This window comes from Euphorbia lathyris, chromosome 9 (assembly GCF_963576675.1).
Source record: "Euphorbia lathyris chromosome 9, ddEupLath1.1, whole genome shotgun sequence".
NCBI lineage: Eukaryota > Viridiplantae > Streptophyta > Magnoliopsida > Malpighiales > Euphorbiaceae > Euphorbia > Euphorbia lathyris.
The window spans coordinates 5,067,323-5,082,147 of record NC_088918.1 but is presented as its reverse complement, the minus strand read 5'-3'; the positions used below and the strand labels follow the sequence as shown (position 1 = coordinate 5,082,147).

Genomic DNA, 14,825 nt, shown 5'->3' with positions numbered 1-14,825 from the left:
ACCATTAAGTGATACCACTAAGCTATTTTATTTTTATTGATTAAGGTTCAATTTATTCAATTTTTAGATTGATGATTTATTAAATTTGTACTTTGTTAAATTTGGAATATTATTTATTTTATTTATTGATTCTTAATGGGTAAGGGTACCCGCGGGTACCCGTGAATTAAATGGGACGGGTATGGGATGCAAAACATATTCCCGTTAGGGTAATGGAAAGGGTACGGGTAATTAAAAAATAAACGGGTAAGGGTTTGGGATTGACACTACCCGCGGGTACCCTACCCGTTGCCATCCCTAGTTAATGGTTTAAAATTCAACCGAGATTGAACTAAAGTTAACGAAATTTGTACTTTTTAGTGATACGAGAGATTATGTGAAATAGTTTTGTAGTGACCTAATCAATCTTTTCGGTGCCTGAAGTAAGATGGAAAGATGATCGGTGTGAGACCGTTGCCAATACAAAGCAATTGAAAGTAATTACGGAGAATGCGTGTATGTACCTTGATTATAGGGTTTAAGACATATTTATAGGATATTGTTATCCTTAAATTCATCGGATGACATTATTGATGTAATTTAGGTGAGTTGTGTTATAACTGATTTAGGTTTTCTTGATGTTAGACGGAATTGGGGGACGTGATTTGAACTGGATTCAGATACTCTTTCATTGGTCCATGTGTCAGAGGAAGGACGATGTTCCTGTTTAGTTGAATTTGACAGCTCATATTGCTTCGGACGTGCCCATTAGCTTAGAATGGGAAACGTATACTAATAACTATTTCCCATGTTATCATTTAGTTTTATTTAACCTTTTAAATACAGCTGCAATCCGAACCGTTGTGACTCGCAAAACCGTGATCGGGTTTTCTGTTTGATGGTTCAAACGTCTGGTTCAATGGTTTTTGGTGGGTTTTCGCATTGTCAAATTTTAGGTACCTCTGAATCGATCTCGCGTTGAACTCGGTTAATCTAGTCGGGTCGGTCCGATTTTGACAACTTTAGGCTTAATACACGGGGACTTAAAAATTTGATTAACACAAGGGTATTTATAGATTATCTAGTTAGTCTCTTAAACTTACGTAAACTAACATGATTAACTCGTTAAATCCATGTGGCAAAAAATAAATAAATTGAACAAATTAAAATACATATCACTTTAAATAAGTTCAGGAGAGCAAAACATCATGTAAGCACGTTCAGAAAAATATGTCACTCTAAACAAATTTAGGTGACCAATAAGGATAAGTTAAAAAAGTAATCAAATAGTATCCAGCTCAAAACAAATTTGTCCCGAACAATATAAATTGTTGGGATAAAGTGCAAAAATAACTCCAACGTTGACAGCTTAAAGCAATTTTGCCCTAACGTCTAAAATGGTGTAATTTTACCGCTAATGTTGGCAACCAAGAGCAATTTTACCCTTAGAGTTGGTAAATTTGATAAATTTGAGAATTAATACATCAAACTGTTTTCTCAGTCACAAATTTTATCATCTAACATTTACATTTGTATCATTTTATTAGTAACAGATCACAAACACATGAATAGACGTGAAAAAAAATAAATTCAAAAAATTATATTGTATTTCATACGAGTTGGACATAAAAATTTAAATATTTCATCGAATTTAAAAATTTTAATCTTCAATTCTATTACTAAATCACAAAAAAATATGTGAATTTTCTTTAGAACTAACTGTTATGTAACTAGTGCATAATAAGTAGCAAAACATCGATATTTTATAATGATATCTGAAATTGATCCAACTTACCAATATTAGGGATAAAATTGCTCTTGTCTGCCAATATTAGGGGTAAAATTACACCATTTTAGATGATAGAGATAAAATTGCTTCTGACTTTCAACGTTACGGGTATTTTTGCATCTTATCCCTAAATTGTACAATTGAGAATTTAGGTACGTCATTTTTATCTACACTCTTCATTTTTCAAACACCAATTTTTATTTTTTCTTCAACCCACTACATCATTTATAACACGCAAAAAAAAAATCTCTATTTTATTTCATTCACTGTAACATTTTTATTAATTTATAATAAATATTAGTTGATGAATAAAAACACGTAAACACGAAATAAAATTTAGAATACTTCGAGAGTAATACAACTTACGAATCAATTAATGTCATTTTTTTTGTTATACCAATCGCATCTCCAATGGAGAGTGGTATACAATACTATTTTTGATTGATTGTAAAAGTTCTCTATAAACACACGTGGTATCATATGAGTTTCATCTTGTTTGAATTTTTACTACATGTTTTTCATTTGTTGGAAGAAAATAATTAAAACTCAAACATTTTATATTTAAAGGCATTTCATTTCCAAATTTATTCTAAAATCGCAAAACTTTGGAACTAACTAATACATAATGGTGATAGGTAAATCGGCTTTAATTGTAATCAATTACAAGGTTCAATGGGACATGAAATGGGGACATCAGATTTTCTCCTGGTTCAATGACATCGATTTTAGGGTTGGGGATTTTGAAGTCGGGAACAAATTGAGTGGACGTTTGGAGCCTTTCCTATTTTTACTCTTTGCTACACTAGCACGTTTGATGGTGTTACTAAAAAAAATTGTGATTCTTAACGGTGATATTCACAATCCTCGTTTGTCATAAAAAAAAAAAAAAAAACTCATTAAAATTCATATATAAATCGGTCGAATCATAAAAGTTATTTGAAATTAACCCCTAAAATATTTGGATAGGTTAAAAGAGATAATGTAACTATTCCGATCATCGATTCTACATCGAGGATGACTCGTGTATGAACTTCGATAACATAGTTACCAGTAAACAAAGTATAGAGAGAGAAAGTAAAAAAAATAAACCATTTTTTACCTTTTTTGGACGTAATAAGGATCGTATCATATTTATAAGAATATTTTAAGAAAATAACATTATAATTATGATTTTTAATGATTCTTTTAATATTTTAACAAAATAACATTATAATTATGATTTTTTAATACCTTAAATGATATATTTTGTGAGATAACATACAAATTTATCTCCACAGTTGTTAGAGAAAAGTAAATTTAACCTTTACGAAACCTTAAAACTAGTTTACCAAATGGTTAGAAAACTCGAAATTAAAAGATAACAGGAAAATAAAATTACACAAAAAAAAAAAAACTCATCTTCCATTAAATTAAGTTTAAATTTGCACCGTTTAAAAAACTTTAATTTAAAATTGCTGTTTTAAAATTTCACCGTTAGAAAACGTTAATTTAAAATTGCATTTTTGAATCCGTTTTTTCATTTAATCAAATAGTAATAACTGGAATTCATAGTTTCTATAATAAAGAGCGCAATTAATATTATACCGCTAACTTAAATGATGTTCCGAACAAATTTGATTACATCATTCAATTTTTCTATCTATACCACCCGCCACTATAAACTATACCCAAATACCTAATTCCGCTTACACCGAACAATGGAGGTGCAATTATACTAATTACCTATCCGGTTATAGCTAAATTAACAATGTCGACTCAGATTGCAGATACAGTTTCGGTTCTCACTAAATACATCGAGATGCACTGAAACTAAACTCGGAACAAAATTATCTGAACGAGAAGACCACAGAGAACACTCTAGATAACCCTCTGCCACGGGGCTGCAGATCTAACCTTAAACTTATGCTCCACATCGAAAATGGCAACTTTTACAGAAGAAACCTGAAATTGTACAAGACCCCTGTTTGAATCTTCCATCCCCATCTCGGATACTTTCAATGCTCGTTGCATTACTAAATCACTCGTCGTCATCCTGTCGATTTCAGCAATTTCTTGTTCCAGTTTCGCTTTTCTCCCATCACAATCTGCAAGCAAAGTCTGGTATCTTTTCGATTGATTTTTGAGCTGTTCGTGCTGTTTTTTGAGAGCCAGCAACTCGTTAAGACGGTCAGCCACAACCTTTGCATCGAATCCGATCTCTTCAAGAATTGCAAGAGCCTCCACATAGCTGTCAAAACGACTCATTGGATCGTCTATCTGTAACTTGGTTACCTTCTCTGCCATGGAAGCAAAGGTCAGCATATGACCGATAGCTGATCCTTCACGAGTCTCCTCGTTGCAATCAGCTAAGAAATTGAAATGTGGGTGCTGTGGTAGGATTCGGAAGATCTCGAGAGAATCAATGTGCTTCCACATGTATGAGGTCCTTATGAAAGGCTGGGTCACTGGTTCGGGCACTTGACCGTTTACTTCAGCGGATGGGTTGAAAGTTTCGACATTTATCGTCTCTTCTCCAGCTGCAAAACATCAGTTTTTAAATAAGTAAAACGAAATTGAAATGCATCATCTAATATGTATATTATGTGTGCAGTGTGCTTACCTGCAGTAGGAACCTGCTGGCCTGTAACTTGAGCGTCCAGCTCTCTTTTCCTCTTCTTCGAGGACTCTGTGATTCCATCTTCCGATCCAGCTTCTTGTTCATTAGGACCCTGCATTCATAAACAAGAGCAACCATCTAAACTTTTGAATTCAATATATATTTAAGAAGGGTTGCCGATATTAATATAATATCGAAACAGGCGTCTAGAAATTCGGTTGATCCAGAACTAGAAGCGATATAAATGTAAAATGGTAATAGTGTCAAATGAATTGCGTCAAAGCAAGTTGTCTGTCTCTGTAAATTGTATTCTCGTGTCAAAAATTGAGAGCCCTAAAAAAATCCCAATTTAAATGGATCAACTGGAACATGTGTTCGTTTCGTAACAGTGATTCGGTTAAAATGTGAAGTTTATTACTCTAATAACAACACTGCAATATGAGTTTTCGAGCAGAAATCAAACCATCCAGTTCTATGTAAAGTAGAAAAACATTAAAGAGGATTTCAATGAATTTCAAAGGAAACCTATTATGAACACGGGAGCACTTACAGAGCATTTTCCCTTCTTCGGACTGTTAGATCCAGCCAATTCCAGATTTCTGCTGGCATCAAAAGTTGAGCATTTAGTAATTGGCATCAAAGTCAGGAAACATTGACGAGGAGATAAAATGTCGGCAGAGTTTGGAAGCGTCTCCTCAGGTTCAGGTGCTGGCGTCTTGAGGTTCGTACTTGCTGATGTTGCACAGAAAGTGCTTGACTCCCCTGCTGGATTCTTCCTCGACTTCTTAACAGAAGATTTCTCCTCATCATCGTCATTGTCTGCTGTGCTTGAACCCGCCTTAAGGGAAACATGTGCTGATTGTTCTTCAGCATGAGCTCCGTCCAGTAATACCTGAAACAAAGCCAAGTTTCTCAGTTGTCTAGATGTAATTCTGCTAAAGCAAATTAGACAAATAATGCCTCATTTTAACCCTTCGTTTTCTTCCACCGAGGTGTTCAGACGAGAAGATAAATTGAAACCTCAAAAAAACAAATGAAAAAATCCAACCAAGAATTTGCTCTGTTTATATGTTCTTTCTAAGCCATAGCATTCATTTGTTTTATCCCAAGGTAGAGATAAATAAGCAATGTTTAAAACTGAAATTTACCAAGAACAAAATATTCCTATGTTGCATGGAAACGGATACCGAGAAACGTAGGAAACGGAAACGTAGGGAAAACGTGTAAATATAGAAAAAAACATAGAGGCATACAATGAAGGAATTATCAGCCAAATAGGAAGTTTCTATTGAATAGGAATTGCAAAATAGGAAGTTTGAATTTCCAGACTTTAATCGAAATAGGCAGAGGAAACCATTTAAAAATGAGAGACGTCTTTTATATTTTGGGTAATTATGGAAACATGCACGGAAACATTTGGTATCAGTTTCAGAGAGTTTCCGCCGGAAACAGTGAAAAAGAGTTTCCGTGCTCATAGAAATATTCTGATTTTACTCTACTCTTTCTTTATAAACTAGCATTGAAAATATCAACACAACTAGAACATACACTTTCTGTTCATCATTTTCGTTTTTCCCTTTGATTCTAGCTATGTTGCACGGTCCGTTCTTTTCCGTTTCCTAGCTATTTTTCGAAATAACGTTTTCCGGTATCCGTTTCCGTGCAACATAGGATTCTAGATTAAGTGGTATCAATCTGTTACTCAAAGATAACTAATAACCTAAATACCCAAATCAATCTACAAATTTCAGTCCTTTTACTCCAACATTAACCATAAACAGGGGCGGAGACAGCCCCTCCGCCGGAACCAGCCCTACCATGGATGGTTTCGGCCCCTGTTTCCGACAAATAAAGAGTAGTTAATTAACTCATTGAGTTTGCATTTAATTATAAAATCCAACTTGATCAATATATGATAAGCTATAAATTTCTCTAAATTTGTTCGAAACGACTCAATCCAGTATCAGCCACTAGCCATAAACACAATTTTGCCACATCAAACTTCAAACAGATCATACTAATCAGGTAAAAAGAAAGAACAAGTGCTCAATCATGAGAGTTTATAATCAACCTAGTGGTTCTTGAAACAACTTCTTTTATTTCCTTTTTTTATTCTTCTCATAGTAACAAAGTTTTGATCAATCTCATTTCCAATAAGGAATAATAGATTTTTAAGCACACAATGATCTAAGACTGACATTGAGAAAAGAAACAGAGAAAGGATAATTTGAAAGACAAATAAAAAGAAATTCCAAATTTACCAAACGCAGAATCCAAAAACCCCCAAACTTTTAAGTCAATTCAAATCTCTTGAAATTTTATCCAAAAAAACACAAACAGAGCAATTGAAAATCTAACCAAGAATTTGCAATTTCCATTATAATTGAAACCTAAAAAAACCTCCAGATGGAAGTACCAATTTGATTCCACATTTACTCTAATAAATTCCCAAACAAGAAGCGAAAACAAACGAAAAAATATCCAACACAGAATTTGCAATTTTAAGATAGAATACAGACCTTCTTTTTAGGGGTTTGAATCCATTTTCCGTCAATCCAGTCAAAGTGAAACCTCAAAACATTACCATTAAACTTCAATTTCTCAGGCGGATTTTCAAACTCAACAGTATACCTTCTCCTCAACTTCCTCCCATGCTTCCGTGACTCAACCTTACTCACCACTCCTTTCCACCACCCGTCCCGATGAAACGCATCAACGACATCATTCACCTCATAAATCTCATCAGCCGCAGGAGGCGGAGGAGCAGGCCGAATGAAAGAACCGTCGACAGTCTCTCTCAACAGCTGATCCGAGTCCTTCTCAGAAAGTAAATTCTCATACTCGATTAAGAATCTAGGTTTCCGATTGACATACGGTTTTAGGATTTTGGCAACGTACCAGGCTCCTTTAAACCCTTCCTCATCGCTGGTCACCTCCACCACTGAATTGACTGTTAGAAATTGCAATTTCATGTTCTTGTTCTTGTCTTTGTCATTGTTCGGTATCGCCTTCGGACTTTGCCGTGCTATTTTTCCCATCGGTGCCGGAAGATAGGGAAGAAGAGCGGTGTCGGAAGAAAGGAAAGAAGATCTGCAAAAAACGCTCCTTTTTTGGCTTTACTCTGTAGATTATGCCAAGTTAGACACTTAATTTTCCTATTGTGTGTATTTATATATATATATGTATATGCATAATAGGAATCTTTAGTCCTAACTATTTAGCGGTTTCATGAATACTTAGTCCTAACATTTAGGCGTTACATAAGATATAATTAAGGAATTATTAATGTCTTAAGCTCTTGTTTGGTGAATGAATTTTACCGGAAGAAAATCTGTTGTCCCAAATTCAATATTTCTTTTGCAGAAAATTTTTTTTATTTAATTAAAATAATATATTATGTGAAGCTTTTATAAGAGGGTCAATGAGCCGAACCGATACCGATACTGAATCTAGGTGGGTTCAGCTCAGCTCGAGAATCGAAGAGATTGGCTCAAGTTTGAAATTTTAAGTTCAGCTCGAGCTCGAAGCTCAACGAGCTTATAATTTTAGGCTCGGTTTGAGATTAAGATAGGTTCGATTCGAGAAAAGCTTGCGAGTGACTCGATTTTAATTTATTTAATTGTACCTAATTTAACATTTTATTAAAATAATATATTGTGTGAGCTAGAGAGACCTACACAATAAAAATGAAGCTTTTTTTGAGAGGGGGACAATGAGTTTCGGATTAGGAGGATCAACAAGCTGAACTGATACTAAATCTAGATAGGCTCGGGTTAGTTGGAGAATCGAAAAGATCAGACTCGGTTCGAGTTCCAAACTCATCGAGCCTGGAATTTTAAGTTCGGCTCGAGCTCGAAGCTCGACGACCCTATAATTTTAGGCTCAGTTCGAATTTGAGGTAGGCTCGACTCGATAAAAAGCTTATGAGCGGCTGGATTTTAATTTATTTAATTGTACCTGGTTTAACATTTTATTAAAATAATATTATTGTGTGAGCCAGAGAGACCTACACAGTAAAAATGAAGGTTTTTTGTGAGGGGGACAAGAAGTTTCGGATTGGGATGATCAACAAGCTGAACTAATACTAAACCTAGACAGGCTTGGCTTAGCTCGAGAATCGAAGAGATCGGGCTCAGCTCGAGCTCGAAGCTCGTCGAGCCTGAATTTTAAGCTCGACGAATCTATGATTTTAGGCTCAGTTCGAGCTTAAGAAAAGCTTACGAGCGGCTCAATTTTAATTTATCCAATTGTACCTAATTTAGCATTTTATTATCAAATTTCAGCTTTCTAATGGAGGGAATAACTTATCCAATTCTTTTTCCATTGTTTTATTTGTAAATAAATAAATAGTAATTAAAAAAATCAATGTGTTTGTTCAAGAGCTTTCGAGCCGAACCTATGAAAGCTCGGCTTGGCTCGTGAATGTCTCGAACGGATTTCAAATTCAAGTTGAGCTCCATCGAGCCGAGTTTTGACCAAGCCGAGATCAAATAGTTTATGAATTACCCGGTTCATTAACACACCTATTTCAGATATTAAATTTTTTCCCGGATTTAACTTGTCAAAACCTCAAATAATGGTATTTTGTGAAAAACGGTTTGAAATAAAGGATTAGATTCAAACCGCTAATTTAGAAAGTGCTGGTTTTAATAGTTTTTTTCAATTAAAATACTGAAATATTTATATTAAAACTTTTTGTCCTTAATTACTATTTTAATTTCCTATTAAGAATATGTTTGGTTTACTTCTTAATTGATGTATGTTTGTTGTTGCGGTTAATTATATAGTGTTGTTCTGAATTATTATGGGTGTTGTTATTTACCGCCTTCGTTTTACTTATCATCGGCTTCTATTTGATAATTTTGTCCTTCTCATTTTATTTTGATAAAAAACTGAAAAAAAATTCTCTCTCCCGAGTAAAATCGAAATTCTTAAAAAATGGACCCAAGAATCCCGAAAATGGATGATTTCGAAGACGAGGTAAAAAATGGACTCGAGAACTCTAGAAATGGACGATTTAGAATTTTTTTATACTCGTATTTGGCCTCGGTGGGAGAAAATCCCGCCTGCCTAAGGGCAGGCAGATGAACTTCCCGTCTGTCCGGCAGGTGGGAGAATCTCCCATTGGGCAGACAGGAGATTCATCCGCCTACTAGGCGGATGACGAGTTCCGTCTCCAAATCCGGAGACAGAACTCATGTTTTCGATGAAAATTTAACAAAAAAAAAAACATAAATTTACTGTAATTTCCCTTCATGATTCTCGTCTAGAGGTTTGTGATTTTTAGAAAGATTAGAGAAAATGAGAAGTTTTGGTTAAAAAAATAAAAAAGGGCAAAAAGGGGAACGGTGATAAATAAAAATGAAACGGTAAACAACATTTCACATTATTTATTACCTAATTAATTATAAGCGTTTGCTAACTACTCTAAAAGTAAAGCGTGTAAAATTGTACCTAAGCTTTTCACTTGTTTTCCTTACATAATAAGGTAAATATATATTCATAATTAGGAATCTTTAGTCCTAATATTTAGCCTAAAAAGTAGGGATTACCTATGATATAATTAAGGAATCATTATGTATTAATTGCATTGTTTGGCAAATAAAATTGACCCAAAGAATAATTTGCATTGTTTGGCAAATAAAATTGACCCAAAGAAAGGGTGCGTTTGGTTGTTCTTTTTATCCTCATGTTTGTTTTTTCACTTCAAAATAGAAAGTTTTATATGTTTAGTGACATTCTGTTTGTATTTTACACCTGAAAAGTAGCATTTTATAAAAGCAGAAATGATCTGTTTGTTTTATCTATTGTTTGCTGTTGTTGTTTACTGTTTGTTGTTTGCTGTTGGAAATGTTGCTTTTCTAAAAAGCAGGGATTCCCTGCTTTTATAAAATGTTACTTTTCAGATGTAAAAAGCAAACAAGAGCTCCATAACCAAACATCTAAAACTCTCATTTTGAAATGAAAAGACAAACAATAGCATGAAAAGAAACAACCAAACACCCCTTTTTGGAAAATCAGCTTTTTCTAACAGTAAAAGCAAACAGTATATATAACAAACGGACCCATAATATGTTGTCCCAATTTCACTCTCTCTCTCTCGTAAAAAATGATTCCCATTTAATTAAAATAATATATTGTGTGGATCAAGAAGATCCACACAAAAGAACAATGAAAATTTTCTTGTAAGAGGGATAAGGAAGGAATATGGAGTTTCAGACAACATATTTTTTTTCCCGGTTTGACTAATCAAAACCTCTAGTCAAACTCGTGATTGGTGAAAAACGGTTTCAAATAGCAAATTAGGGTTAAACCGCTAATTTAAATAAAGTTATTTTAGTAGCTAATTTTTCGGTTATCCACGTAGCAACTTTGTCATATTTTATTTTTCTATTAAACTTAAATATGGTGAAAAACAGTCTACTTTAAAGTATTAGTACGCGAGGGTGTATACAGGGAATCCAGAGGGTTTGGCCCCTTCGAGCGCCGGAACCACCATAATCAGGAGTAGTTTTGGCTCCCTCCTATCTCCACAAAATTTAAGGACTGGGGTGCTAAATTGATGATTTGATTAAACTTTGAATAGATATATAATAAATTGGGCATTTAACCTACAACTTCAATGGAGTATCTGATAAATTGGCCTGATCAGGACAGTTCCAGCCCCATCTTTCTAAGAAATATTAATGGCGTGCTGGTTTAGCACCCAAAAATGGTCCGAGAAGTGTTAGGCCATTCCTAAATCTAATTTTCTATTATTTTTTTACCTGATAGACCCTCCTAAATCCAAATTACTAATTTTATTGGACTTGTTAGGCCATCTAAAATCCAAATTTCTAATTTTTTTTTTTTTTTTTTTTGCCTATTAGGCCATTTTCTAAATCCAAATTTTTTATTGAAAACATTTTTTTTATAAAAAATATTTTTTTACATGTTAAGAATTTTAGACACAATCTAGTTCAATTTCGAAAATTTTTCCAGTGATACTTAAAAAATTGTTCTTGACCACTTAAATTATAACAACAACAACAAAATCTTAGTCCCGAAATGATTCGGGTCGACTAACATGAACCATATATTTTAGTTCATGTCATAAGATGTGGCTAAGTTTTACGCTGACCGCCACAAACCTACCATAATCCTCCTCCTTTGTCCGGGCTTGGGACCGGCTGTAAATGCCACCAAGCCCCTAAATAATCATTCTTGAATTCACTAATGTTGGTAAGCACGAGGTTTTATTAAAACAACACCTCAAAACGACCAAAACTTCTATTCATTCCATTTCATAATATTTGTCTTTCTAGATAAATTTTCTTGTTCCATAATATTTGACGTTTTGATTCAATCTATGCACATTAATTGATGTTTTATCAAATATATCCTTATTTAAGTTACCTTTTTATTTTAGAAATAATAGATCTAATTAATATAAGAGTAATAAAATCTTTTAGTTAACATTAATTATATTTCTTAATTTTGATGTTCTAACCTTAAAACACAAATATTATAAAACAGAAGGATTATTTATTTGTCCATGTGTTTAATCTACCAACATATAACCTTTCATTCAAACGGTTGTCGTCACTCACAGTAGCCTTGACTGGAGGAATCTTTTTCCTCAACGTCAGCTTTGACTAATCAATCAATAATTCTATTCTTTGTAACTGAAATTGAAATTATTAATACCTAAAGTTTGTCTTTATTATGATTTTATCTCTGAATTATCTTTTATTTGTTATTTTTTATTCAAAGTGCTCAGTTATCTTACTTTGAATAAAAAAAATAAAAAAATAAAAGATAATTCAAATATAAAAATCATAATAAAGACAAACTTAAATTTTAATTAATAAAAACTTAGTAAACTTACAAACAAAATAATAAAATGGCATTGAAACTAGACATTAAAACCGTAAATTAATTCTTAAAAAAAACCCATAAATTAAAGTTGGAATAAATAAAGGGTTTTGCTATTCATCGCCTTCTCTCGGACATTTTCGCCCTTTTCAATTTTTCATTCAAAAACTTAATATTCTCTCTCTTCCGAACCAAAAATTGGATTTCTGAAAAATGGACCCGAGAACGTCGAGAAAATCGAATAACTACAGTTCCTATTTACACAAATTGAAATTCGTCTCCAAAAACTAACTGATCCAATCAGTATATAAAAAAATTCATCCAAATTGACCTAAACGGGTGATTCACACCACTTGGCCTAGACAGAAATGGATGAACTACCCGTTTCTGCCTAGGTAGAAATGGGTGATCCACCTGTTTCCGCTATCACCCGTTTAGCACATATTCAACAAGTTTTCTTCTATGATGTTTAAGTCCCATGAATGTTGTTTGGGTTTTTGAATTTTGAAGTAATTTGAGAGAATTTCAGTTTTTGAGTTTAAAAAATGAAAAAGGGCAAAAGTGTCCAAGAAGGGGTGGTGATAAGTAATTTAGAGGCGGTGAATAGCAATCCACATAATAAAATTACAACTTATCCTAAACTAATAAAATGATAAGATGTAAAAATACCCTTAACATTTACATTCAGAAGCAATTTTATCTCTAACATTTAAAATAGTGCAATTGCATCCCTCATGTTGGAAGCTAAGAGCAATTTTACCCCTAACGTTGATAAATTGGGTCAATCTGAGAAATAATTTATCAAATTATCTTTTCGGTTATAAATCTTGTTATATATGCTTCATATGTGCGTCGTTAATAACATATCACAAATATATGATTAGTTGTGATTTAAAAAAAAAAAAAAATATACTGTATTTTGTACAAGTTGGAAGAAATAATTTATCAAATTATCTTTTCGGTCATAAATCTTGTTATATATGCTTCATATGTGCGTCGTTAATAACATATCACAAATATATGATTAGTTGTGAATTTTTTTAAAAAAAAAATATACTGTATTTTGTACAAGTTGGAAGAAAAAATTGTCAACTGCTAAATACCGTAACCAAATTCCTTATCACCGCCTCTTTTGGACTTTTTTGCCCTTATCATAATTTTGATCAAAAACTGATAAGTCTCTCTCCAAAATCATAAACCCGAACAACAATAATTGAAATTATGAAAATAATTGATGTGTGACAATCCGAACCCCAAAAATGGATGATTATGAGTCAGAAACATTAAGATTTACATCTTTTTATCAAAGAAATCATGAAAATAATACATATTTTTCATGACGATTTTACATTTTTCGTCACAAAAAATAGGAGAATTTTTCATTTTTCGTCATAAAAAATTGAATGATTTAGTATTTTTCGTCACTAAATTTTTTACGATTTTGCATATTTCAAAATTTAGTCTAAACGGATGCGGCATACCGTTCGACCCATGGTGGGAACGGATGCGGCATACCGTTCGACCTATGGCGGGAATGGATGCGACGTACCGCTCGACCCATGGTGGGAACGGATGCGGCATACCGTTCGACCCATGACGGGAACGGATGCGGCATACCGCTCGACTCATGGTGGGAACGGATGCAGCATCCGTTTAGGCTAAATTTTGAATTTTCTCTCAATTTTTTTTTCCAATTTCGAATTTTTTTTATGCCAAGGGCAAAATTGTCCAATGGGTGCGGTGATAAGGAATTTGGTTGCGGTAAATAGCAATACCCAAAAAATTTCATATATTTCGTCGAATTTATAAATATTAATCTTCAATTCTATTATTAAATCACATAAAATATGAAGTATTTTTTAGAACCAACTGATATGCAATTGGTGCAGAATAATGAACAAAATATATGTGTTTTATAATAATATCTGAAATTGACCCAACTTGCTAATGTTAGGGGTAAAATTACTCTCGACTGCCAACATTAGAGGTAAATTGCATCATTTTAAACGTTATGGGTAAAATTGCTCCTAGCTGTTAACATTAGGGGTATTATTGCACCTTGTCCCCTAATAAAATCTAAGACTAAAAATACTAAAATTAACCAATTAAAGTTGATGTGAGTGGTTAAGAGCATCAAGTCGCTTAAACTAGATCTCGTAGCCGTCCATTTAGCATATGGATGTGGGGATGTAGCGTTGCCCCATTAGGCCCTAATTGGAAGCAAGTAAAGAGAATTTGCATGGAACACTTATTAAAACCGGCTTTTTACATGAAAATCATATCTTCTTATAAAATTACAATTAAATTATGTTATAAAACTTAATTCTTAATATATCACTATTTCTTATATATGTATGATTTTGTACCATAATTTATAATTTTTAGACCTCAATTCATAAATCATAAACCCTAAAACATATATCTTAGACTCCTAAGCCATAAAACCTAATTCTTAAAATATATGAAAAACAACTATTTTGCTTAGTTTGATATTATTTAAATTAGTACTTGACATATTTGTAAATAATTTTTTAAATCTCATTTTTGTGTAAATTTTCCTACTAATAACAAAGAGGCTCGAGTCTTTTTCAAAACACTGGGCTGAAG

At 33.1% G+C, this 14,825-nt stretch overlaps 1 protein-coding gene across 1 annotated transcript; it reads right to left on the bottom strand.

Annotated features, from left to right (window-relative positions):
• Positions 1-3,319: 3,319 nt before the first annotated feature.
• LOC136206565 (DUF724 domain-containing protein 7-like) lies at positions 3,320-7,517 on the bottom strand. The gene is made up of 4 exons (XM_065997659.1): positions 6,884-7,517; positions 4,915-5,256; positions 4,368-4,476; positions 3,320-4,284 (listed from the first exon to the last, which is right to left on the bottom strand). Exons 1-4 carry the CDS (start codon positions 7,400-7,402, stop codon positions 3,626-3,628), a joined length of 1,629 nt encoding a protein of 542 aa, XP_065853731.1. The 5' UTR covers positions 7,403-7,517; the 3' UTR covers positions 3,320-3,625.
• Positions 7,518-14,825: the final 7,308 nt, after the last annotated feature.